Source organism: Plectropomus leopardus, chromosome 21 (assembly GCF_026936395.1).
Source record: "Plectropomus leopardus strain MGB_pleo_1.0 chromosome 21, ASM2693639v1, whole genome shotgun sequence".
Classification (NCBI taxonomy): Eukaryota; Metazoa; Chordata; class Actinopteri; order Perciformes; family Serranidae; genus Plectropomus; species Plectropomus leopardus.
In genome coordinates this window covers 23,321,821-23,346,785 of record NC_142196.1, presented here as the reverse complement: position 1 = coordinate 23,346,785, position 24,965 = coordinate 23,321,821, and the positions used below count along the sequence as shown (strand labels likewise).

At 39.0% G+C, this 24,965-nt stretch overlaps 1 protein-coding gene across 1 annotated transcript in view; it reads right to left on the bottom strand.

The window, feature by feature from the left end:
* LOC121960626 (A-type potassium channel modulatory protein DPP6) overlaps positions 1–24,166 on the bottom strand; it is a 269,989-nt gene extending 245,823 nt beyond the window's left edge. The window contains exons 1-2 of the mRNA XM_088072016.1: positions 23,812–24,166; positions 23,651–23,718 (exon numbers count right to left, since the gene is read on the bottom strand). Coding sequence (XP_087928142.1) covers positions 23,651–23,707 — 57 coding nt within the window. The 5' untranslated portion in view covers positions 23,708–23,718; positions 23,812–24,166. The remainder of the gene's footprint in view (positions 1–23,650; positions 23,719–23,811) is intronic.
* Positions 24,167–24,965: the final 799 nt, after the last annotated feature.

Here is a 24,965-nt window from a genome sequence, read left to right as displayed (position 1 = left end):
GTATCAAACATGACACATAAACTCCCCTCGACCCCACAAGCTGGCCCGTACTACACATGCAATATTGAATCCACCGTGTTGTTTATTCCCCTACTAGGCGCACTGGGCCAAGTTGGAATTCATCACGTACAGGTGTGGCGGGCCAAGGACATCTGTAACGACAATGTTGGCCACGCAGAAGCAGACAGCAGCTGCCGGGTGTTAAGACTCTCGGAGAAAATGGCTGGCCAGGGATGGGTAAGTGCTACCACGCCGTAAAGCGCCACAAAAATAGGCAGTTGACTGTCACAGAGCAGACAGCAGCCAAAGCTAGCGAGCTGCATGGGAGCTCTGCTGGATAGAGGAAATGTGCTGGAGTGTGGACAGCTGCTGCCCGACTCAAATATGGAGAACACAATAAACGGCTTGCAGAAGTGATCTGCTGTTACATAGATGGGGCATAAAAAATAAAGTAATTTTCTATCATTACATTGCCAAAACAAACAACCACCTGACAAAAACTGCTAAAGAAGCGAATCACACATAAATGAATACAAAAGTGATGTACTCTGTAAGCACTTATATCAAAATCCACTTTTTTTCCTGCAATTGTATTACCACACAACAACATAGATATCGACCAGTTCTGCAAAACTGTTTCCATCTATTAAAATTCCTACTTTCTACAATATCCACACGTGGCAACTACAGTATGGCCAAAGTGAGGGAAAGGTCATGGTCATGGCAAACTCAGCGCATTAAAAAATGTTCTGCAAACTGCAGAAATGTTACATTTGACATGTTTGCTGTGTTTCATACCTATCATATCAGCATTTCTAAAGTTTATGAGCTGACTTTGTTATCTGACTGTTTTTGCAGGGACACTGTTGCCTTCCCTGCCGGGATAGTGCCACAAAAACGGGGCTGTGTTTTACCCAGACATCGCTGTCTTTCCTACCAGGATAGTGTCACGAAGAGCAGTTGTTTTTTTGCCAAGGCATAGATACGCTTCCTGCCAGAATAGTGCAATAAAAAGGTGGATGCTTTTTCCTCAAGACATTGCTGATTTTTAAGCCAGGATAGTGTCACAAAATGCAGTTGTTTTTTTAGACATCAATGAGATTCCAGACAGAAAAGTGCATTGAAAAGGCAGTTATTTTTTGCCATGAAATCACTGCATTTCCAGCCATAATAGTGCAGGAAGAGTGTCTACGTTTTGCTGAGACATCCCTGCATTTCCAGCCAAGATCATGCCATCAAAGCTAAAACATGATGTTTTCCTAACCATGAGCAGTTGGTTTTGTACCTAAACCTACTAACCACACATTAACCACAGTTGTTAAATTGTAAAGAAATTTTAAGTTTCGCTATATCTGATACATTATAAAAATCAATTTAAACTCTTTGCTCCCTGGTGCCTGTTAGGAGGTAATGCATATAAACAGTACTGGCACTCTACTGCATTACAAAACAGATATTGGTTCAATGTTTTTGCACAGAACAGTTCTGCACAACAACAAATAGTTTGCATTATGCTAAAAAAAAAGTCTTGTTTGAACCACATCCGCAAGAAGCAAGACTATTTATAACCTCGTGGTCTGTCACTGTGTGTGTAGCGTGGCTACAGTATAACTGTGTTATTTACTGTAGTGTGTTTTAGACTGGGTGTGTTCCAAACCGAGTCTCTCTGACGAGCATGGAGCCCTTTGAGACAAAAGTGATTAAAACTTGCCCAAATCTAGGATTGATTGGCCTGGATCCCCGGTGGAGTGAGTCCAGAGAACAAGCCTCATTCTGGTAACGGCAGTCATCCAGCACAATAAACTCAAGCGAGACCTTCGCGGGACAAATCGATGGTTTCATTATCAACTTAATTACTTGATACCATGATATCCTCTATGCCGCTGTCACTGTCGTCTTCTGCCGTTTTAATGACAGCCTGAGACACCGGACTTGTTTCAAGGAGGAATGGAATTACTGTACACAGTATCAACGTCAAACTAAAGTCCATCTTGGAAACTGTGACTGCCACTAAATCCTGATACAACTGCTTTAACTGGATTCTATTGTCTCAAGAAACTAAGAGGAGACGCTTTCTTACAGTAGATTAGTCGTAAACATGTGGGATCAAGGTGCTTTCAAGTTCAAATGTGGCTCAAGGTTTTGGCTAAGAGTGGTCAATGTGAATGGAAATCAGAAACAGCTGAAAATGTAACCATTACTGAGCAGCAGGAAGCAATTATTTCAGTACAACCATCAACTCATTTGCATCTCACCTACCTTTCTGTGGATTTCTCTCCCAAAGTACTGAACGCACTTCTCCTCTGGTGGGGAGCTCCGTAATCTAGATAAGAGGTTTCTGCTGACCTTCCCCGCCCCGGACTGTCAGGGCGATAGATCGTTACTGTTACTAATGAATTCAGGAGCAGGAAAAAATGGCGCACAGGCATGTAAAGCGCACATTAATCTTGCAGCCTCGATGCAGGAGGTCTATTAGCGGCATCAATGCCACATGCAGAGCCAGGAAGATCATGAACTGATGTGGAGTCGGGATGTTACAGGTATATTGCATTTTATTTCACCTATACAACAGCAGTTTTAGTCTTTTTTAATGCAAATGTTGAACCCTGAAAAGCACTCTGATCTTTTAAACTGTTGCTTTGCACTGACTTTACGCACCCTAATAAAATATGACATACAGTAAATTCTACCTCATTCTTGGTCCCTTTTCAAGAGCAGTCTGAGAAAAAAGTTACTGTAATTATTTTCCAACTTAAGGGGACTTTTGCTTCCCTCCACCCCATGACTGAGCCGGTAAGCACATCTGAATATTAATGGAACAGTTGCCTTGAACAGCAGGCGTTTGTCAGCAACTTGGATCAGATTCATCACTTTAACCTGCTCTGCTCTGCTCAGGGACGGATGATGAGTTCCCACAGCACAGCAGCTGGCTCCGGCTTCACAACTCACACTTGAGTGGCTCCAAAAGGATGTGAACACAAGTGTAAAGTACAGGAATGGAAAATAAATGCATACCCAAGTTATTAAAAACTTTATCTTTTAACTTTTAATGGCCATTTTTTAATACTTTTTTTCGTAATAATGCACATTTTTTCTACTCTGTCTCTGATTGATACAACACAACAGTGACTCAATCAGGTCCATGACAGAACAAGTAATGCGTGTGATGCACTAAAGGTCAATTAAGACTGTAAATGAAAACTCCTTTTGACTATGAGGCATTTTACAATGCTATAGGAAGCCGTTGTGGTTTGACACACATGAATATGATAAATTGGTTGTTTGCTGTAAGTCCTGTCTGCCTGCTACGCCGATCAAGCTTTCCAGTTTACAAATCCAGTTTACAACTAGAGGGGCACCTGGAGAGCGCAGACCTCCACCAAGGCCAACACGTAGTCCAGTCCTCTATAACTTGCATATCTGCAAGCATAACCAGTATAAAAGTCAGGATAAATTTAACCCTTTGGAAACCGAGCAAATTGGCTTGATTTCTTATTTTTAAAAAATGTTTAAAAAAAGGGCATTGAGCATACATACACACACACACACACTCATATATATATATATATATACACATTATATATTTTGGACAACCTATGGCATCCATTGGGTACAATCATAACAACATAGCTTTTTGGAAAGGGGACTAAATTAACCTTCCTTCGAAGTAGGGCTAGATTTTGGTAAATAAACCACTGGCATGGAAATTAAAAGAATAATAATTTGAATAATTTTATTTATTTAATTTTTATTTTGTATTTTGTCAGCTGAAGTGGGTGGACCAAGGATTTAAACGTCAAACGTGTTAGATGTTATATGGAATCTGAGGTCCTCTTGAATGGTTTTATGATAAAAACCCTGTTAATGGAATCATTAATAGGCACATTTTGGTCACATACATGACATTGTGCTTAAAGATCGAGGCTAGAGCTACACGTCCCTGACGTGTTGTACTGCCCTGTAGAGCTAGTTAGTCCTACAATAAAAAATGCTAAGGAAAAATACAAGACCAACTTTGATTTCTTTTTTAACATAACCGTTTGGCTGCTGAGGAGAGGGACGTCAAATACAATAAAGACCCAGACAGAGCTGCTAATGTTAGCCTAAAAACTATTATAGCATTCAAGACTGGCTTCCACTCAGTGGTGAAATATATCATAATAATTATGACCTCTAACCCCACTACAAATGTACTTAGTAAATGAAAACTCCTTAGTCTTGAAAGGAAGCTGGTTTGCCAGACATGCTAACGATCGCAGCTCACGTTTAAGCCGATTAAAAACATTGTTTAATTTAATCTTTAGGAAACAGTCCATTACAAAATTGACCAGATATCAGTAAATTGTTTATATGTATTTGCCATCTCTCTGTTGGTTGGATACATTACACGCAGTGAGTGGGAACATGGGAAGGACACACTTGTCACCTTTCACAGATAATAAACACTTTCTCTGGCCTGTTAGGATCTCAGCTTCATCAGCGTTTACATACATGTCCCGCTGTACTGTCAACAGACTGTAAAACGATTAGACCTGGTTACTCAGTAATGCTAACAACCATTAATGTTGACTGATGGCACTGTGGAGGTGGCTGTACCCTGCACGTGCCTGGGCGGCTCATGTTCATCCACCAGGGAGATGCAGCCCACAGAGTTTCACTGCACCTCTGAGGAATTTCATACTGCAGCTTATCAGATATACTGATGTGACTGACTGGTCTGGACACTATAACTCTTTGTTTTTACACCTTAAGACCAACATTTTGAAGACACCAAAACATTACACCAACAATGTGGTTGTTGTACATCTAATGCCACAAGCATGGACATTAAAGGGACGGTTCACCCTAAAATAAAAAAATAAACATTTTTCTTCCTACAAAAAATGCCATTTATCAGTCAAGATTGTTTTTGTGTTAACTGCGGAGCATTGGAACTAGATTGTGTTCTACTTGTAGTGCTCAAAGCAATCGTTTTCTCAGTTTTTTTCAATTATTATTATTTTTTGGCACCACAAGCCGAGTGCAATCTAGTTCCATTATATTGGAGAGAAGGCATGCATCTCTACAGCTAATATCTCCAATGCTCACCGATAAATAGCACTACAAGTAACAGTTAAAATATGTTTTGATTTTTTATTTGAGGTTGAACTGTCCCTTTAAGCTGATGCAAAAATAGCCTCTTCCAAGTTTGAGGAGTCTGCCTGCAGGGATCTTACTGAGCCACGGGAGCATTAGTGATGTTGGCTGATAAGGTTTGGCTTGCAGTTGGGGTTCATCCCAAAGGTGCTGAATGGGGTTGAGGTCAGGGCTTCACACAGATCAGTCAGGTTTTTCCAAACCAAACTGGAAAAAATCATCTCTATATTGTCCTGACTTGGTCATGTTAAATCACATAAGCGCCCTTGTCATATGGAGAGCAAGGTTTTGAGGGTGAAAAAATTCAAAATCAGAATGTGAGATCACTAAACCCTGCTCTTAAATTGAAATGCCACACTCTAGAAGATGGAGATGAAATCTCTTTATCCCCAAATTATTGCCACAAAGTGGAAAGGAGTGTCCGTATACATTTAGGTACACAGTGTTTTTCACTGTCGTGTTTTTCTGTTTATGCATTTCTACTTCTTGTATAAGGGTGGCTATGAAATAAAATCACTGTTATTTCTAAAAAACATCTCTGTCTGTAGCAATGATGTATTCTGTCCTTTTACAATGCCTCCCTTGCATAGCACAAGATTATATCTGCAGCTCTACTGCCTGACGATATGATTCATCAATAGAATTATTCACTTAAACAAAACAACGCTAACACCCTACCATATAGCCATACAGTGCTCAGATCTTACATGGAAGTTTCTACACTACATCAATGAATAATGAAACATGCCAGAAAAGCTCCCTCCCTGTCATCCTCTCTGTAATTCTCGCTGCTTTGAAATGAGCTGCATTCAGACGTGCCACTGGAAAAGGGCTGTCTTTCATTACCAGTCAAGGCCCGTGGATGCCTGATATCTTCTGTGAACGCCCATTTGGGAAGATTAACTACAGGAATATGCTTTAGTGTCTGATAACGGGAGAGTCATATCACATCGCCCAAGGTGGTTTCTGGGGCAACAGCATGGCCATCAATCAGCTGGGTGTAATCTCATGAGAAATCGTTGTCAGCATGCAAATTAGTGTCACAATTTCACACGCTGCCTGTGTGTACATGACAGAAAAATTAGAAAAATTTCTGGTAAATAACACTGTAAAACTACACCAACAAGTACACGAAAAGAAAGTGTTTGTGTACTGCATGTGTGGCAGATGTGTGAGTGCTTTCCTCAAAGGTGTGACATTAAACTGGTACTGAACTTTAAAAGGAAAAAGTAATGGAAACCTGGCATCATGTTGGTAAGTCATCATGCAACAGTGCTAAAGTGTGACATCCTTTGTACAGACATTCTCATCAAAAATGCCTCATTGACTTGCAGGTTGTAGTGCATTTTAGCTGCAAACATCTGTATGTAGGGGCAAAATTTGAGTGATGGATGACCAAAATGTTCAAGGCCTTTCATCTTTCAGCCTCCAAAGATGAATCCAGTCTACAAACTCCCGGAAATTACAACACCTGGAAAAGAAATAGCAAGGCACATAAAACTTCTTAAAGGAATATCGTGTAAGATTTAGTGGCATCTAGCAGTGAGATTGCAGCTTGCCACCAACTTAAACTGTGAATCTGTGCTGAACCTATCTAGAGCCAGTGTTTGGCTTGTCTTCTCTGGACTACTGTAGAAACAACATGGCGGACTCTGTGGAAGAGGACCTCCTTCATATGTACCTATGAGCAACTCATTCTAAGGTACTGAAAACACAGCAATTCTTAGTTTCAGGTGCAGTGCCCTCTAGCGGCCGTAGAAATTATTTTGGGAGGAAAGGAGGGTGTCAGAAGACACAGGATAAAGAGCGAAGAAGGATGAAAGGGAGGTTGGATTGGTCAAGTAGACACAGGACTTTCATCCTGAAATCCAATGTTTGTGGCCGATGCATTATTTTACAACCCAACACACTGTAGAATGTTATATGCGACATATTTCACTTGAAATAAGTGACGTTACTTTATCTACGTAACAAACATACTTATTTTAAGCAAATTAACAGCAATCCTTTCCTCAACCTAATCACATAGTTTGGGATCAATTGTGATTGTTTCCCAATGTTACCCAAATTTTGTAGACAGTAAATGTTGACAGTCATATAAGCTCTCTCCTCACTGGGAACAATTGAAAAATGCACTGGTGCTGAGAAAAAAAAATGTTTGTGGAAACTGGACCTTTGGACAGAACCAAGCTAGCAGTTTCCCCCTGTTTCCAATAATGTTGAACTATTCCTTTAATGATACAGGTCTCAAATCAGCATTCAGAATGGCAGGTGTATCAATCACTGGAGCAGCAAACAAGCCTTGAGTGGCTACCTTTTACAGTGCACCAAACAAACCTTGAGCTGACAAGATTCATTGCAATGACTTGTTGTAATACAGAAGACTAAACATGGCAGTTAATGTCCTTTGACATGGTTATATTTCCAATGTTGTCTTCTGCATGGCATTAAATGCTGCATGCTCCAACTTTTGTCCTCTGCATCACATCCGGTGTGTGCATGCCTCCAAAACTCCACCACTAATGATGAAAACTACTCGGCACTTACAGATCCTAAACAGTGACTGACTAATGCTGGAAATACTATGGTCCATAAATAGCATCAAAGATGATGTCTGAACATCTTAAAGAGTAGCCTGTAACTTTAAACTCCAGACTTCTGGTGCCACAGAACACTCATTACGTTATATATTAACTTTATCATTAAGAGCAGAGTTAATGATGCTAAAAGATGAATCCCGAGGCAGCAGCTTCCCGAGGAATATCATGCAACAGACTGCACACTTGTATGCACTGCAGGTCTTTGCACTAAACCAGGTTAGCCTAAAGGACGGGGCTGAGTAGGCTGTTTTTCCGACATTGCACCTGCATATCTGTCCCACTTTCATGCTGTTGTCTACAGCTTGCTGCTCATTTTAGATTGCTCTGTCTCTGGAGGCACAAAACCCATTAAGTGAAACTAATACAAACAGGCAGTGAGGTGAGGTTCAGCACTGGTAGTGAAATTTTGAAAAAAGTATCATGCTTTTGTTCAACTTTAATGACGGCTCAAGTTTTGGATGGAGTTGAAAAGATGGCTGATGGCTTTACTGATCCCCCCATCTCTCTGATACGGTGCCATTTTGTCACTAAACCACTCATTATTATTGGCTGGCAGTACACAGCGTTGTGCCTCTGCTCTTTATCCATCTGTATTAATGTGCCATACATGTTTTGGCTACACGGAGTGGTTTTGTGTTTGTGCGCCTCCCGAGGATGATTTACAAAGCATTGATTTGGAGCCTCGCAGACTGGAGCACAATAAAAACTGTTGTTTATGTTCCGGTGGGCGGGTGTTCATTGTCAAGGGGAACGGCATCTTGTTTTAGGGCGATGTAGAGCACCACGGGAGTTAACACAACAAATCATCTCTTTTTAACTGCCAGGGACGCGGTACAGATGAAGCTTGTGCGATCTGTTATACACCAGCTTTTTGCAATAAGTCAATAAAATTGCCTCCACCAGTTATATGAAAATGGGCCGTGGCAGGGCCATGCTATACATTTCAATAAAGACTACAGATTGGAAGTGCAGCGAGACAAGGACGGAGCTCAGAAAACAATATGTAAAAGTCGCCGCCAAGCCAGCAGTGTGCCAAGCAATCAGGGCAAATAGGGCTAAATGACTGCTTTAGTTCAAATGATTATGTGCAGCACATATAGATGGCTTTAAATCCACTTTTATAGGTGGTAATGAAAACCCCTGCGTTAATAAAGTGGCAATTTAGTGACACAAAATCTGTTTTTAACACAACATGCATTGACAATTTGTCTTGTGACAAAAACATACATCAAAACCCCTTCAGACCCCAAAAAAAAGGAAGCACTTTCCTATTTAAAGATCCCATATTAAGCTTATTTTCAGGTTTAAACTTGGGTTTGATGAAGAACATGTTTAAATACTTAAATGTTAAAACTATTTTCACTGCCGTGTGGCAGCGCAGAACATTTATACATCAGCACAGTAGGCGGAGACCCAAAGTTAGTATCATCAATTTAGTATCTGACCAAATATCTCCTTCTCTGTTTCAACGTATGATGTTGAATAATGGCCAGAAAACTGCTTTTGCAGAACATTATGATATTACAGTGAAGTTCAACTTTGACCTTTTGTATACAAAATGTCATTGCTTTTTTTATTATATCCTATCAGGCATTTGTGTGAAATTTTGTCAAATTAGTGTATGAATTCTCGAGTTATGGCCAAAACATTTTTTTTTAGTGAGGGCCTTGACCTTTGACCTTCGACCACCAAATTCTAATTATTTTGTTATTGAGTCCAAGTGGATGTTTGGGCAAAATTTCAGGAAACTCACTCAACGTTTTCTTCAGAAATTATGTTCACAACAATGAAAGAGACAAAAGATCACATTGACCTTGAGCTTTGAAAAAGGAGGGCATTTTTTGCATGACTCTATTCAAATATTCAAATAGATCTAAAATAAGAACTGTAATAGCTAGACAATGCATTCTTTTTGCTATATTATTGCTTTTGTCATCTGTTTCATCATGTCGTCTGTGCATAATAATGCCAATGCACTACATTACCTTTGCACCAGACAAACGAATGATTAATCCGTTATAACATCTTTGCATTCTGCTCACAAAAATGAGTACGTTTTAAAACCTAAATGATGTATTTGGTTCAAGTAACTCATGGAGTGTTTAGAAATAATTTGTTTATCTTTCTACATTTAAAATCTTTAGTATCACTATTTTGCATAAAAAAATCTGATCTTTGCATTTTTTTTCTGTAAGTCACACTTTCAATACTTTATCAGTCATAAGCATTTATTGACTTACATTGCCTTTTAGCTTAGGTTGTACAGGTTTTAGAGATATAAAGTATCTGAAGATTCTCCAATAATTGGCATCACAATTAGCAAAAAATACTAATGTAGGTATTGATGGACCAGTTCTACTGCAGAGTTCACTGTGTTCATTTCTCTGTGGATTGACTGTTTTAATATTTTCAGAGTATTTATATAACACCTATACTTGCTTTATAATATTAAAAAGGAATCTGACTTTTTACAATATAGGACCTTCAAAGCACAGGAAGGACCCACACTCAAGACAAAAAAGAGCAACTTCTGCTTTGTATTAAACCCCGAAAACTAAACCTCCTTGATTGTGCAACATACCTTAAAATTGGAGGATGGAAGCGTGCTGAGGTTTAACTGATCACATTCAAAGCATGTACAAAGCTAATATGCTTCCACCTGAAATCAAGTGAAGTGATTCTAATTAAAGGATTTGACCCGTAGGTTTCTTTGTTGCTCGGTGTATGTCAGTGTGCAGAGACACGCATGAGCAAGCAAGAGCTAACACAAGGTCTTGAAGAGCTTACTGCCGAAAGGCTCAGCTTAGGAGAGGGATATAAAAAGGATTTCAAAGACCCAGATATTCCCTGGAACACACTTAGGACTATAATGAAGAAGTGGAGGAATTATGGAATCACCAAAAATGGTTCCACATAACAGTCTTTGTAAAGAGCCCTCGTGGTTCTTTAAGAGGACATGCAGGGTTTTCTCAGGAAACTTCAAATCAAAGTGCAGAAATAGCTGCGCTGGAAATAAATCCTCAACCCCAACTAAGACAATATGAGAAGTAAAAGTCAGTGTTTGCATGCTCTTATGATTTAAAGGCCAAATTTCATCTGATCAATGACAATAAATCAGCTGATAACAATATCAAATAACACAGGATTCATCTTTAAATGTCAGGGCTGATAGGCTGCCTTTATGGATTTCTTTTTTCCGGCAGCCAAATGTTAACTTAAAAGCGTCAGTTTGTGGTGTTTAAAGCACCAAAAATACATTTAAAAAACTCAACAGCAGTGTCTGTTTCTAGAAATCATGATAACCCAAAGACTTTGTTTTGAGCAGTTTGATGTAAGAACTATTTTATTTCTTCTAGGGGTTGACTGATATCTGTTTGCCAATTAATCAGGCAGATACAATGTTTTACAAACTGGGCGGAATATGGTCCTAATGATGGCCAGTGGCTGCACAGCCTTCACCATTCGAGCAAGGATGTACATCTATTTGATATTTTTAACAATTAGAAAATACTCATAATATTGTTAAATATGGTTAATCTGTTATCGGCTATTTCCTGTTCCAAACTATCGTTTTTACGTTGGCCTTAAAATATTAATTTAGTTGACCTCTACTTTCTCCTAAACTAAACCCACCAACAGAATCACTTTGCAGAGGGAAGTTAGCGCCTGCTGCACATGAATGGGAGGACATCAATATTGTTTACATCTCACGCTGTCACAAGCACAAGCCTGTCCTCTGTGGGTAGATGTAACACCGAGTTCACACTGGAAGCGGAACTGCCTCAAAGTGTGCTGATTAACCATGGAGCGCCGGCCGCTTGCTTTCTATATCTATTGGATATGATATATAAATGATATGATCATGACAAATGATAAAGTATGCATCCAGTGCTTCCTCATATTCATCACTTTTGTCTAAGCAGGCAACAACAGAGATGAGCGGACACACACAGACAGACATGCAAACACTGATATACACAAAGACACACAAGCAAGCAGAGACAGAGGTCTTTATGAGATCTGCTGTGAACCTGGTGTGAGCTTGCCTCTGCCATAGGTGATACGGTTGATGAGTGTAGTTCCGCACAAAGAAAATAGTTCCTCCATGAAACTGCTCACAACAAGGTCTGTGGATTATCTTGACTAACTATCATAATTTTTTGGAAGGAGACATTGCTGTTGAATTTTTCAAATGTATTTTTGGTGCTTTGAGTACCACAAGCTAAGTGCCATCTAGATTCATAAACAGCAGGTAAGAGAGACAGTATGTACATTATGAAGAAAATATCTCTTCTTGTACTCTAAACCAAAAGCACCTGAAAAACAATAGAGTTTTAGAGACAATGCCCCTGATCAGCTAAGTGGACACACTATGTACTGAAGTATTTGTCAGCAGCCTCACAAAGCAGCCCACACATTTCACTTCACTCACTGTAGTCCGGAAAGACTCAATTTGCATCTTTTAAATAAGCTACAAATGCAGTTATGGATCCCACAGGGAAGATTCGACTGCCAAGCCTTTAAGGTTAAAGGAAAAATCCACCCACACATTTACATTGTTCTGTTCCAATTATTTTAGATGGTGAAGTTAATACCCACAACCCAGATGATTGCCCCTGCAGGGTTGAAAACATCACATATACACTTCAAGTTACTGATGTTATCCGGGGCAAACTTTCCGCAGTTGGTCCTCTGACACTGGATTTGTATTTGAGAGTTCCAGCTTTGAATCAGAGAGCGCTGCAGTCCAAGGCCCTAGCCATAATTCGGCACAAGGACAAGAATGAGTGCCGCAAAACAACGTGGGAGATAGAATTGAACTTTTGAGTGAGAAACAGAGCAAATGCAATGCTTTTGTGCAGGACATGGATATCATTGAATGGTTTAATGAAAATAAAAAAGCATGTGAATATGCTGTGGACCCTTAAGGTCACCAGATCTCAACATAATAGCTATGGGAGATTTGGGAGCACTGTGATTGAACAGTTGTGTGTAAAAAAATAGTGCTCTTCACCATGATCCAAACAACAAATGATTTGGATTGAATCTAAACTTCAACTTTGACAAGAACTGCACTGACCTCTTGACTACTACTTTAACTGAAAAAAAGGATAAAAAATGAATATAACATACACTGAAAGGCGTTGTATTTTATATCTCCATTTTCCAGTGGCCCATCATGATAAGAATAAGCATAATATGATGTTAATTCCACTGCAGAGGAAACATGATGATCACTAATATTTGGTTGGGAAAAAAGTGGATATTTAACCATATAAATATCATGTCCAAGAAAAACAATATTGTTCATCCCTAATCTGCATATGAATGCAGATGAATATTTTAAAAAGCTAATACAAAGTGTAGTCAGAAGATTGTCGATGGGTTTTGGCTGTTTATCAGCTGATTACCTGCCTTTAAACATGATTGGTCAATACTACTTGGACGACAAACAGCTGAAAAGATTATTTCAACCTCTTGCTCCATTTACAGTCTGAGTTTGAGATGATCTGTCTAAAGATATTTGTCTCTGATGCACAAAGAAAATTCAAATCAGTATTCTGGAATAACGCATTCAGCTCTCGTTCACCATATTGAGCATATGGATGGACATGCTGACACATTCTGGACGGCTGAGTAATTGTCTTAAACGTCTGTCACAATGTATAATTGTCAATTCTGAAATGTCATTATGGATCACATTCTTCAAGCCTTCTTTCTCTGCATTCATACAAATGAAATATCCAGTTTCAGCTTTCTGATTTTAGAAAACGCTCATACCCAGAGTGATTTATCCCCACTTTTCCCGAGAAACAAATGTGTTTAAGACTGCACGTTATTTAAATAACTTATCCTGAATAACATTACTGGTAGCACTGTTCAACCTTTACAAGTCTATGCTATTTTGTGCCTCTGTGGATATTGGTGTTGTAGAAGACTTTATATTTCATTTTTCTATATTTCCAAAAACAATACTGTTGAAAAATGTCTGCAGCACTGAGAACATGAGCACAATAAACCCGTGAAGAGATATGGCTATTTGTATACATCTCTCTGGATATCTGACCAAGGCCATTCAACACATAAGTTTGCCCTGAGCACTGGTGCGTGGGTTTAGGATATATAAGGATAAACAGTGTGACTAAAGAGGCAGAAGTGGCCTTTCTTTTTCATCCTGACTTCCACTGCGAGTGCATGTATAGTACTCTACAACTGCAAGATAAAACACCAACAGTACATCACAAATGATCCTTGTTCTGCATTTTTGTATTTGTTTTCAGGAAAAAGTTAAAGCATGAGGATGGAATAGGTAAAATTGTAGTTTATTAGTGTCTCTGTTAGGGAGTGGAGTGATGCCAGAGGGATACTCAACTTGCTCTGTTTGGGGTGCACTTCCGCAAATTGAAAGGAGGCCAGGGGCAAGTCGCAGCTGCCCCCTGCAGGTTTCTAGGATTTTAAGTCATTCTAAAGATTTTAAGGAAATGCTAGGATTTTAGGGCATTTCTCGGATTTTTGAACATTTCCTAGATTATAGGATGTTTCTAGGATTTTAGAACATTTCTAGGATTTTAAGACATTTCCAAGATTTTAGGACACGTCTAAGATTTAGGACATTTCCCAAATTTTTCAACATGTCTCTCAATTAAGGACATTCTAGGATTTTACGATGATTCAAGGCTTTTAGGATATTTCTAAGATTTTAGGACGAGTCAAGGTTTTTAGGACATTTGTTAGAATTTTGGGACATTTCTCAGATTTTAGGATGTTTCCAGGATTTTAGGACATATCTTGTATTTTGGGACGTTTCTAGTACTGTAGCACATTTCTTGGATTTTCTTGGAGCTAGGACCTCTGTCATGGGGTGATCCTCCACTGGCAATTTTTTTTCTTAAAAAAGCTCTATTTTGATGTTTTATTCACTCTGGCACATTATGTGTACTAAAAGAATAAAAAAAATCCCCAGTGTAAATCACTTAATTTCCATTCTGAATTAGAAAATGGTTGGAAGGCCATCCAGCATCCTATTAGAGGCCCACTAGCCATAAGTTGAGTATCACTGTGCTAGACTGTCATTTCATGAAGCAAACTGTCGCTTTATAAAGAAGCATAATCATGTTTTTCTGGGACAATCTGCGCAATTTTTCAAAAAAACAGCCTTAAAACTCTTTATGATGCAAACCACTTCATTTTAGCCTCACCATTAGGAAACCATTTCTTTAATGGTTCCACCATCTCAGATGCCTCATTATGCACCAGCTCACTTTGCTGAGTGCTACTTGTGACTCTTGGACTGAATATCATGAACTCTTTCATCCAGCAGAGGGCAAACTTAAACCCTGACCTGCAGCTCTTGTGTGTCAGCACATTGCAACGTTAAACTCCTCTTTGTAAAAAAAAAGCCTCATTTGCATCATATGTCCATAAAAGTGGTACAAGATAAAAATCCACTGTGACAGGCTGTGACAGCAGATGCTTTGGGATGCAGCAGTCCGGTTTGATGGGCACTGAGGCCTCCGGGGGCACACAGTAGATATGCTTGTGATTTTAGATATGGCTCAAGTGTCTGTCTCCCAACCAGCGGCGGCTGTTTACTGTTGTGGGCGCCATTTGTCTCTTAGGGACTTGTAGACTGCTTGTGATACGCCACCAGATGGGCTGTCATGACCCGAGCATTTTGCAGAGCCAACCGCTCACTCAAAGGGCCAGGGAGGTCTCGGTGACTCATGCAATTACACTCCCCACGGTGTCAATCATCCCCAGGAAAAACAGAGCCATGGCCGAGCTGTTGCAGCAACACAAACACGACTCTGAAATGTGCATGTTGTGTTTGCATGTTTGTTTCTAACATACTGTAATAAAGCTCCTGTTTCCTCAAGGATTTCTTCTGTGTGAGCTCAGGCAGGGGGAGCGCGGCTGCAGCTCCTGATGATTAAGTGCACAGACCAGTGGTTATTACAAAGAGAAAACGCCACCACAGCAGAATTAGCAATCTGCAAGACATTTAAGAAAAACCACTTCTCCGACTGGTGTTAAAAGTGAGAAAATCTATTCTCTCTGTGTTGCATTATTCATTTCTAGGGGAGTTGAGCTCTGAGGTGTGGCTCCCAGTGTAATTTCATTGTGTACACTCTAAACAAGTTTTCATACAAATACAGAGAGTATCAGGAGGTGTATTTGGTTTTTTTTGTATTTTTTTTCCCCCAGAGTCAAGACGGGCTTGATCACATTTCAACCAGACAGCAGCTTTTATGTGTTGGAGACCAACATGAAAGAGCAACTTCAAAAGCAAAGAGCAGACCGTAAAGCACAGGGATACTCAACTTGCTTTGTTTGTGGGGGTCACTTTTGAAAAATGATAGGAGGCCAGGGGCCAGTCACAACAACCCCATACATGTTTCTAGGATTTTAGGACATGTCCAACATTTATGAACATTTCTTGGATTTTATGAGATTTTTGTCTGATTTGAGTATGTTTTATTTATGGACACTTCTTAGCTTTTGAGAGATTTTTTTTTTTATTTTAGGACATTAGGAGTTTAGCCAGGATCGCTGTCATAGCCCCCTGTCTATTTTACTGATTTTAATGCACTCTGGTACTTTATGTATACTTAAAGTACAACACCAATTGCCAGAGAGAATCACTTTATTTTTACTGTAAATTAGAAAAATGGTTGGGGACAATTTTGGCACATGGGCCGTAGTTTGAGCATCACTGGTATAGCAGGTTCAGTGTGACAAATGGCAGAGCCTGGTCTTCAATCAGGATGAGAAAAAGATTACCGGTGCTAATGAGCAGCAGAGGATCCTCGAGTACACAAATTCAGAGTGCAAAGATGATTGAGATAGGCTGCCATTTTACCAGAAGCGCAAAAAAAAAAAAAAAAAAAATCAATGATGATTTCCATAGACCCGAGTGAGGGAGTTGGAGTGATAACCGTGCATTACAATGGGCTCGCTGTGTAATGAGACCAGGGATCGATACTTGGCACATTCGTGCCGGTGTTTGCCCTGCTGTTGGCCAACAAAGCCGCGGTAATTAAGAAGTCTACCCTCAATCCACACTCCTCTCAGTTTAGCTCATGTGCTCTCTGAATTATCCGTTTAGCACTTCTGCACTCTGAATAACTGGTGGTTATTTGTTTTCCGTTGTAAGCTTAATAAATGCAATAACAAATTAGTTTAAAAACACACCAAAAAAATTCCTGTAGTGATGGGATGGACAAATGAACCTCAGGGAATTATTATTACTTGACAGGACAAAAGTCCAATACTGCCAACTGACAGATTTAGTCAAGTGATCAATTCATATTTGGGCAGCAGCAGTTAATACATATTCATTTCATCAGTTTAGTTGTTTTCCTTTTCTCTCTCTCTCAACTGAGTCACACAAATTAAACTTTCATATACTCATTATGAAACTATAATCAGAAGAATTGGGGGATTTTCTGGGCTTTGCAGATGCGGAGATTAGCAAAGTTGCAAATGGTTCTGAAACTGGGGGGGGGGCTAATTGGGATTTAGTGTGCGCACACTGCGCTGCGGGGCTGTCGAGGGCCGAGATAATCAGACTAGCCTGCTGTGACTGAGACAAGACAAAAGAAAAGATGCAGCACAAACTACTGAGGCAAAAGTAAGTTAAACTCTGACGTGATCTCAAAGCAAAGGGACTAAAAAACCCTACATTTATTCAATGTAGCCAAGATACACATCAAATCTGTGCAGAACAAATGGTGGAACTAGTGCATATGATCATGGAAAGATTGCTATAAATGATTGATCAAGCTCAACCAAAAAAGAGAGGAAAGGATTAAAGCAGTGGATTATGAAAACATTGGAAGACACAGCAAGACTTCCTTACAGGTACATGTACTGCAGTACCACACTGCCCTCTAGTGGTTATATCATGTTCAGACACTATTTTCATCACAGCAAAACTGCAAAGCAAACCTCTTCATTCTGATCTTAACCCTTTAAAACCTGAGCAAATAGAGATCATTTCTTTCAAAAACATAACATTTAACAAGAAATGGAGCAAAAAATGGCAAGAATCTAGTCATAAATTAAAAGACAAATGCTTAAAAATTAGAAAGAAAAAACATACAAAAAAGAAAAAGAAGACAATTACCTTGTTTTTTTAATATCTACTAATATGCTAATGTTAAGATAGTTTCCTTATCACCATTTACTTTTTTAAGACATATCATATTTTTATACCTTTTACTTTGTTATGAAATACATGTTGTCAAATTACTCATAAGGTTAAAAATTTGAAATACTGCTTGATGTTGCATGATGTCATTTTTGGTTTGTTATCCTGCAAGATGACCTCACTTAAGCTACAGTAATCTGTGTAAGTGCTTTTGTGTGTCACTACTTTTTGTCTTCTTCTGCTCTTAATAAGACCATGATTAAAGCTACAGAAGTTAACTTTTAAGCAAACATGACAAAAAAGATATATTTTTCAATAGCTGTCACTATATACTGACAGTGGTATATAAGGCAGATAAAATGTGAAGAAAATTTATTATCCTCCTCATAGTGCACCTAACGACATATGAACAAATCATGAAAACAACCAATCAGAGCCAAGAAGTCCCTAACGCAGCTGTCAATCATGTCAATCGTTGCACTTGAACTGCAGTCAAAAAAATGAATTAAGATTCTGTCACTGCATTGCCTATTTCTCGCCTCAAAAGTTTGAAGTTAAAACAAATAGTATCTTTTTACATTGTACGTGGTTTGACAGTTTGGCTGAAGTTTACGAGCAGTGACTGATATGACTGACAGCGGCTCTTCTAAAAAATTATCATCTAATCTCACTGCAGAGACTTAAAGGAAAATAATTCCACACTAGATATTAGTGTTGCATCTCGTGATTTTTTCCATTATTGAATAATCTGCTGACTATTTTCTTGATTAATAGTTTGGTCTAAAAATCTCAGAAAATAGCAGGGAAAATAAGTTCAAGGTTATGTTTCAAAGTACCTCCTTTAATCAAAACAACAGTCCCAAATTCAAAGATATTCAGTTTACGTTATAAAATAAAGAAAATACGAAAGTATTCATGTATAAGAAGTTGAAACCAGAACATGTTCAGTATTTATTTCATAAACTTATCATTGCAGTCCACTTCATTTTCATGAATTCGTTAACTTTTTAGAAGATAAAGTTTCATTTTTATGTGTACCTTGGCTCCTTCAATCTACCTCATTTCTGCTATTGTTAATGGCTTCCTACATTTCCCAGAAGGCTTTTGGATAACATCCAGAAATGAGACTCCCTCTCAGAGCTGTATTTATGCAGGCAGATAAAGAAATCGTGTGAAAAGAGAGCACAACAGGGACAGAATGAGAGTTAAAATTACTAAAAAGCTACCAGAAGGAGAGGCTATACTGCCGTGACAAAGCTCTAAGATGTTGCTGCACTGCATGATGGTCTTTAGAGGCTACTGTCAGCAGAGAAACTGTCTTTTCAATTCTCCCTGAGCCTCAGAAAAAAAGCTGCTGATAAGAGGGACAAAAAATACTGTTGGTGTTGCAGATAACCAGATCATCTTTTTTTGCATTGAAACACCTTCAAAGCTGCTCTCCATTTAGCCAGTTAGCTATGGGAATGACAAAAATACACCAAACAACAACACGGGTGCAGGAATGCTGGTTACATGGCCAACAGCTCCTTTTAAAGTCTCCTTTTAAATGTTTCAGGGTCAGTCATAAAGAAACAAGACATGCAACCTGCAGAAAAAGCATTACATGGGATTCTCAAGAATCCTTGAATAAACTCAAGACACAGCACACTTGCTCTCTGCTCATTTCAGGTGTTTACAAACCTGTCAAAGCCTGTCACAAGCTGATGACCATGACCATGTGAGGCTTATCCTGTTGGGAGGCCCGCAGAACACATGCAGACCTAATCAGAGTGTCATTAATCCACGATGAAACGTCTCTGTGGCCGACTGTCAACATGACTGGAAATAGAAACTCCACAGAGGGAGAGAGGCAACTCATCAAAGAGAAACTCTCGGCAGCACCGCAGCTTTAAACAGGCACAAATGACAAAACCCCAAACAGTTTGAAATCGCAGACAATCCTGCCGGAGGGCTAAAAGTGGCCGCGGGACAGATAATGAAACGGACACTGCTGTCTGGAGACAAAAGTGTCTGGAGAGGTGTTTAGTCTGAATCTATTTTCTCCCTCAAAGTTGATGTGTAAGAAGAGATGAAACAACCCAGAATTAGAACAAGTAGTGAGTGAAAGCACTTGGAAATATTAAAGTATGGAGACCAATATTACCCTGCTGAACAAGAACTTCACTTCAGATATGTAGCAAAGGGCAGTTCGTGAAGATGAAATTTAACAGCAGCGGTGAATATAGAATATGCATTTTTTACAGATTCTATTATGGCACAAGTTTGTTACTTGTCACACCACAGTCGAGTAATCTTAAATACTGAAAATGCACACACCACAGATATGCATCAAAGAGCAATATGGAAAGATACATTTTAACAGCAATGCTGATAAAGAAAATCATTTTCAGAAAGCCACAGATTCTATTATCGCATAGTTTTGTTTTGAGTGCCCCCAAGCCACTGTCAAGTAAAAATGAAATGGCCCTACTGAACATGCATTATAATACAGATATGTAGTAAAGACCAGTATGCAAGGGTGAAATTTAGAAGCAACAGTGAATATAAAATATGATTTTCAGAAAGCTACCAACTCTATTGTGGCAGAGTTTTGTTACAGTTCGGTCTCATGTACCCCCACGCCACTGTCAAGCAAACTTAAATAGCCCTGCCGAAAATTTGCTTCATTACAAATATGTAGCAAAGGGCAGTCAGTCAGTCAGTCATTTTCTGTAACCGCTTGTCCTCGTAAGGGTCGCGGGGGGGCTGGAGCCAATCCCAGCTGTCATCGGGCGAAAGGCGGGGTACACCCTGGACAGGTCGCCAAAGATTAATTTTAACAGCAACGGTGAATAAAGAATATGCATTTTAGAGAGCTACGGATTCTATTATGGATGACTTTTTTGTCTCACGTACCCCCCCAACATTTTCAAGTAAACTCCAACAGCCCTCAACTTTAAACTGGATGATATCTGATAAAATCACTGTAAAAAATAAATATTGCAGTGTTGTTTTCAGCTGTTGATTGCCATGTTTAAGCCAGATTGATGAGGTTTTCAAGCTAGTGGGCTACTAACATTTAGAGCTGAAGAAGATGGACATTTCTGGTATTTATCTATTACTTCTATCTCTTTACTTTAATTCAACCACTTTTCCATGGAAGTTCAACCTGCCTCTGGAGCTGCTGATCTAGTTCTACACTACAATAATCCAATCTATTCTCTGCACAGACACTGTGTTTTTTTTCTTTTTTTTTTTATCAGCCACCAAACAGGACAGGAGCAGACCACGATGGACAAACAGGGTTGCAGTAAAAATCATTGGTGCACCACCAGAGTCAGGAAATGGGCCGGTAAAAATCACTGCAGAGTCAAACCTTTACACTGTGTTCACAACCTGTGTCAGCTTCTTCCCTCTGGTATGCGCTGCACAACACTGTGTGCCAAAACTACAAGACATAAGACCGTCACTATGATGAACGCTTAACACCAGTCCTTAATGCCAGGAACAATCCCTGCGCAATAATCCTATAACACCAAGCACGCACTCTACAAATGATTTCTTCTTTCATAGTTTGAATGAACACAGTAATGAGATTTTTTCGTCAACCGCAGTATACAATTTTACAGCGTTATTATTGTTATTATCAGTTGTAATGATGCTAAAACGGATGAGAACAGAAACACTCAACACATTTTTATTAAAAATGATTTCTGAAACCATTTTTTAAAAATAAAATTATGCATAAAAGTTCTGAAAGGCAGTGAAGAAGAAAGGAGGTGAACAGGAAAGATTTTCTTTCCATGTGCATATTTTTACAATAACAATCAAGTGTAGGCTACAGGGTATGATAACCTTCAATTTTCAAACAAAGGTATACAGTTTTAAGATACACTGCTGCAAAATACAATACCACCTACCTCAAGCACATAAGCAACCTGTTGACTATATTTATCATTCTAGATCTATTCTGGTAATATTTGTGATCTGCACCTATTTCCCAGTGTTTACAAACTTTTTCTGACTGAGTGCATTAAACATCGCTTTAAGTTACCTGCTTAATTCAAAAAAGTTTTTGGATTTTTTTCGTCATGACTTGAAGCTAATTGTGACACAATATTCTGCTCACTTGCTTTTAGCTCACTTCTTTAGCCATTTATCCATCACTTTACCTAGTCTACATTTTCTTTTTAACTTTTTAATTTAGCTAATATTTGGAGTTGCATTTTTCTGCTGGCTTGTTAGCTGGTTTTAATGCACCTTAAATTGTAACATATTTTACAGCTAATTTAGTGATTTGCTGTTTAGTGTTTTTCTAATTGAGTCCAGATTTGTATTTTTAAAATATTTTACTACTTAGTTATTTATTTTTCAAAAAATAAAACATTGTGCTACAATTGTTCTTTGTAGCCCTTGGGGTACAAGTAGCCTGCTGCCACTTATTGGAAATCAGTATTATGGGGATAAAATACTTTCACAGATCTGAATATATTAACAAAACATTTTTACCTTTTTCCCTATGTAAGACACAATATTTGTCATCTTTTGCTGCATTTTTTTAGTATTTAAAAAACTGGACTTTACCAAAAAAACAAACACAGAGAGCAATGCATGATTAAACCATCATGCATTCTGCAGACTCTGCATGCTTTTATTGTGAAGTCCCTGGATTCTCCGTGTCAACTATTACGGCCTCCATCATCACACTGAGAGAGGGGAAGAAAAAACTGTCAGTGCCAATTAAACCGAGAGTGTTAATCAACACAATGCAACAGTCTGTGCTAATGCCCGTCTGCACCCATCAGGACTCATTTACCAGATCTTTGTAAACACCTCTATGAGCGAAAAAGCACCCTCTCCAATCAATACACACATCAACTCCAAATATTTGTAGCCCCAAAATCAATATTTGTAAACACTGGGAAATCTGCTGTGGATATACCATGTGTCATAGCTGCTGGTGATAAATAAGCTTTCATACTTCATCATCTCTGCTGATCGTGCATGTTGACAGAGCCAGATGTGGTGGGAATGTGAGCAGCCCCCGCACGCATCCACACACACAAACACACACACACACACACACACACACACACACACACACACACACTCACACAGGAGAATGCTTCTCTAATGGTTTCACTGGAAAGACTCTATCACACAGTCCCCCTCTCACTCTCTTTCCTCCCACATTCTCCAGCTTTTCTCCCCCAACCTTGCTTTCATCCCACCTTCACACTCACACTCTCATCCCCCCTCTCCTCCCTGTTGACTCTCCACACAGCAGCAGCAGCATATCTTATATGTGGGTCACAGGCTTGGTAAAACAGTAGCAGTGTGGCATGGTGTCATCATTTTTGATCTCAGCACACAGCAGATGACTAAGAAAACTACATCAAAATGCGGAAAACTGAAAATGCACCTGTTTTCTGCATCTTTTTGTTACTTTGAGGACAAATAACTTGCAAAAATGAGTATCTATCTTGCTGCGTGGACAACACAAATTGGCCTGTCTTGCTCAAAAGCTTCCAACGTGCCTGTAATCTGCCAACTAACATCTTTCACTTTAATTAATCCGATTGCTGCAGCCAACAAATTGTACCCGAGTCGAAATTTACAACATCTCCAAAGCGCACAGACGCGCAATAACCCAACAAGCTCTCCCTAAGCTTTCAAACACCCAGCAGCATCACGGCCATGCTGCCTCGAGAGCTACACCATGTCTGTGCGCACCAAAGAAAGCACGAGTGGCACAAATCACAACTTCCCTGAATAAGTCTCCTACCTTTCCAGCCTTGGAGCACCTGCGATACGCGTTTGTAGCTCCTGCTGTTTGGTTCATGGCGAAAACTTCTGCAAAAAGCAAATAAATAAAGAAATGCAGCTTTTCTGAGAAAGTTGGAGTTACATTCACGAGCACGTTGAGCTGTGAAATGTTTGGTTTACCTGGTGCGCTGAAATCTCGCCGTCGGTCCTCCTTATCTGCTTGCAAAGCGCTACTTTGATTCTCAGAGACGCGTAAAATTGTTTGTTTCCTCAGATGTAGTCCAGAGAAATTGCACGAGATCTCCTGTTTGTTGTTGCTGCAAAGTGCTGCTGATCAGTCACGAAGTAAATTCGATGACAACTTTCTCCAAAAATCAACTGTCAAAAACTGACGGTTTTAGCTCCACTTAGTGTTTTTTAAGACAGTAACTTGATCGTATTAACGCACTTCAAGGAGGATTTTTGAGCACTAACCTGCACACAGAGGCAGAGCCTTGTGTGTTTGTGTGTGTGAGTGCACAGCCATTGCGCAAGCGCATCGCATCTGACAGCACGGGGCTGAGGAAGGAGCCTGTCAACACTGCTCGCCCACTCCAGAGCAGAAAACAGCAGTAGGGACTGCAAGGTACACTATAATCAGGCATCAAGAGGGAAAATTTAATGCTAGACTGTGCAGATCTGATCAAAAAACAAAACAACAAAGTATTATACTGTTTCTTTAGACTATTTGTCTCGACTCTGAAATTTTCTAATCAAATCGAGGCGGTAATTAAAGTATATAGTGGGAGAGACATCCTCCCCAATATTTAAATATGCAAAGCCCCCCACACCAAAAAAAAAAAAAAAGGAAAAAGAAAAACCATACACAAATAAGTAAACTGAAAATTATTGCAAAAAAAATGCAAAACAATAAAAAATAAAAAAAATATTTAAATAAATCTTAATCATGCATCATTTTATTTATTTATTTGTGTATTCATTTATTTATTTATTTTTAATTAAAAAACTTTGACAACATTTTGGGGGGAAAAAAGACATTTTTTAAAAAACATGGGCACGTATGGATGACATGTATATGTTATATTATTACTCTATACAAAACTATTTAAAAAATTTGATAACAAAATAATGGTGAGCTACTAGGCACGCTGTATAAAGGCTGTATTAAACATTAAATCATGTCACAATGATATGACTGTTATTCCTTCATTTAGAATATATATTTCAAAAATGGCAGATAACATTTCTGGGTGGCAGACCAAAAAAAACATAAAAAATACTCACTTATTGGCAGGTAGAGAAAAAAAGTCAACATTAGACCTTGAGTGCAAACA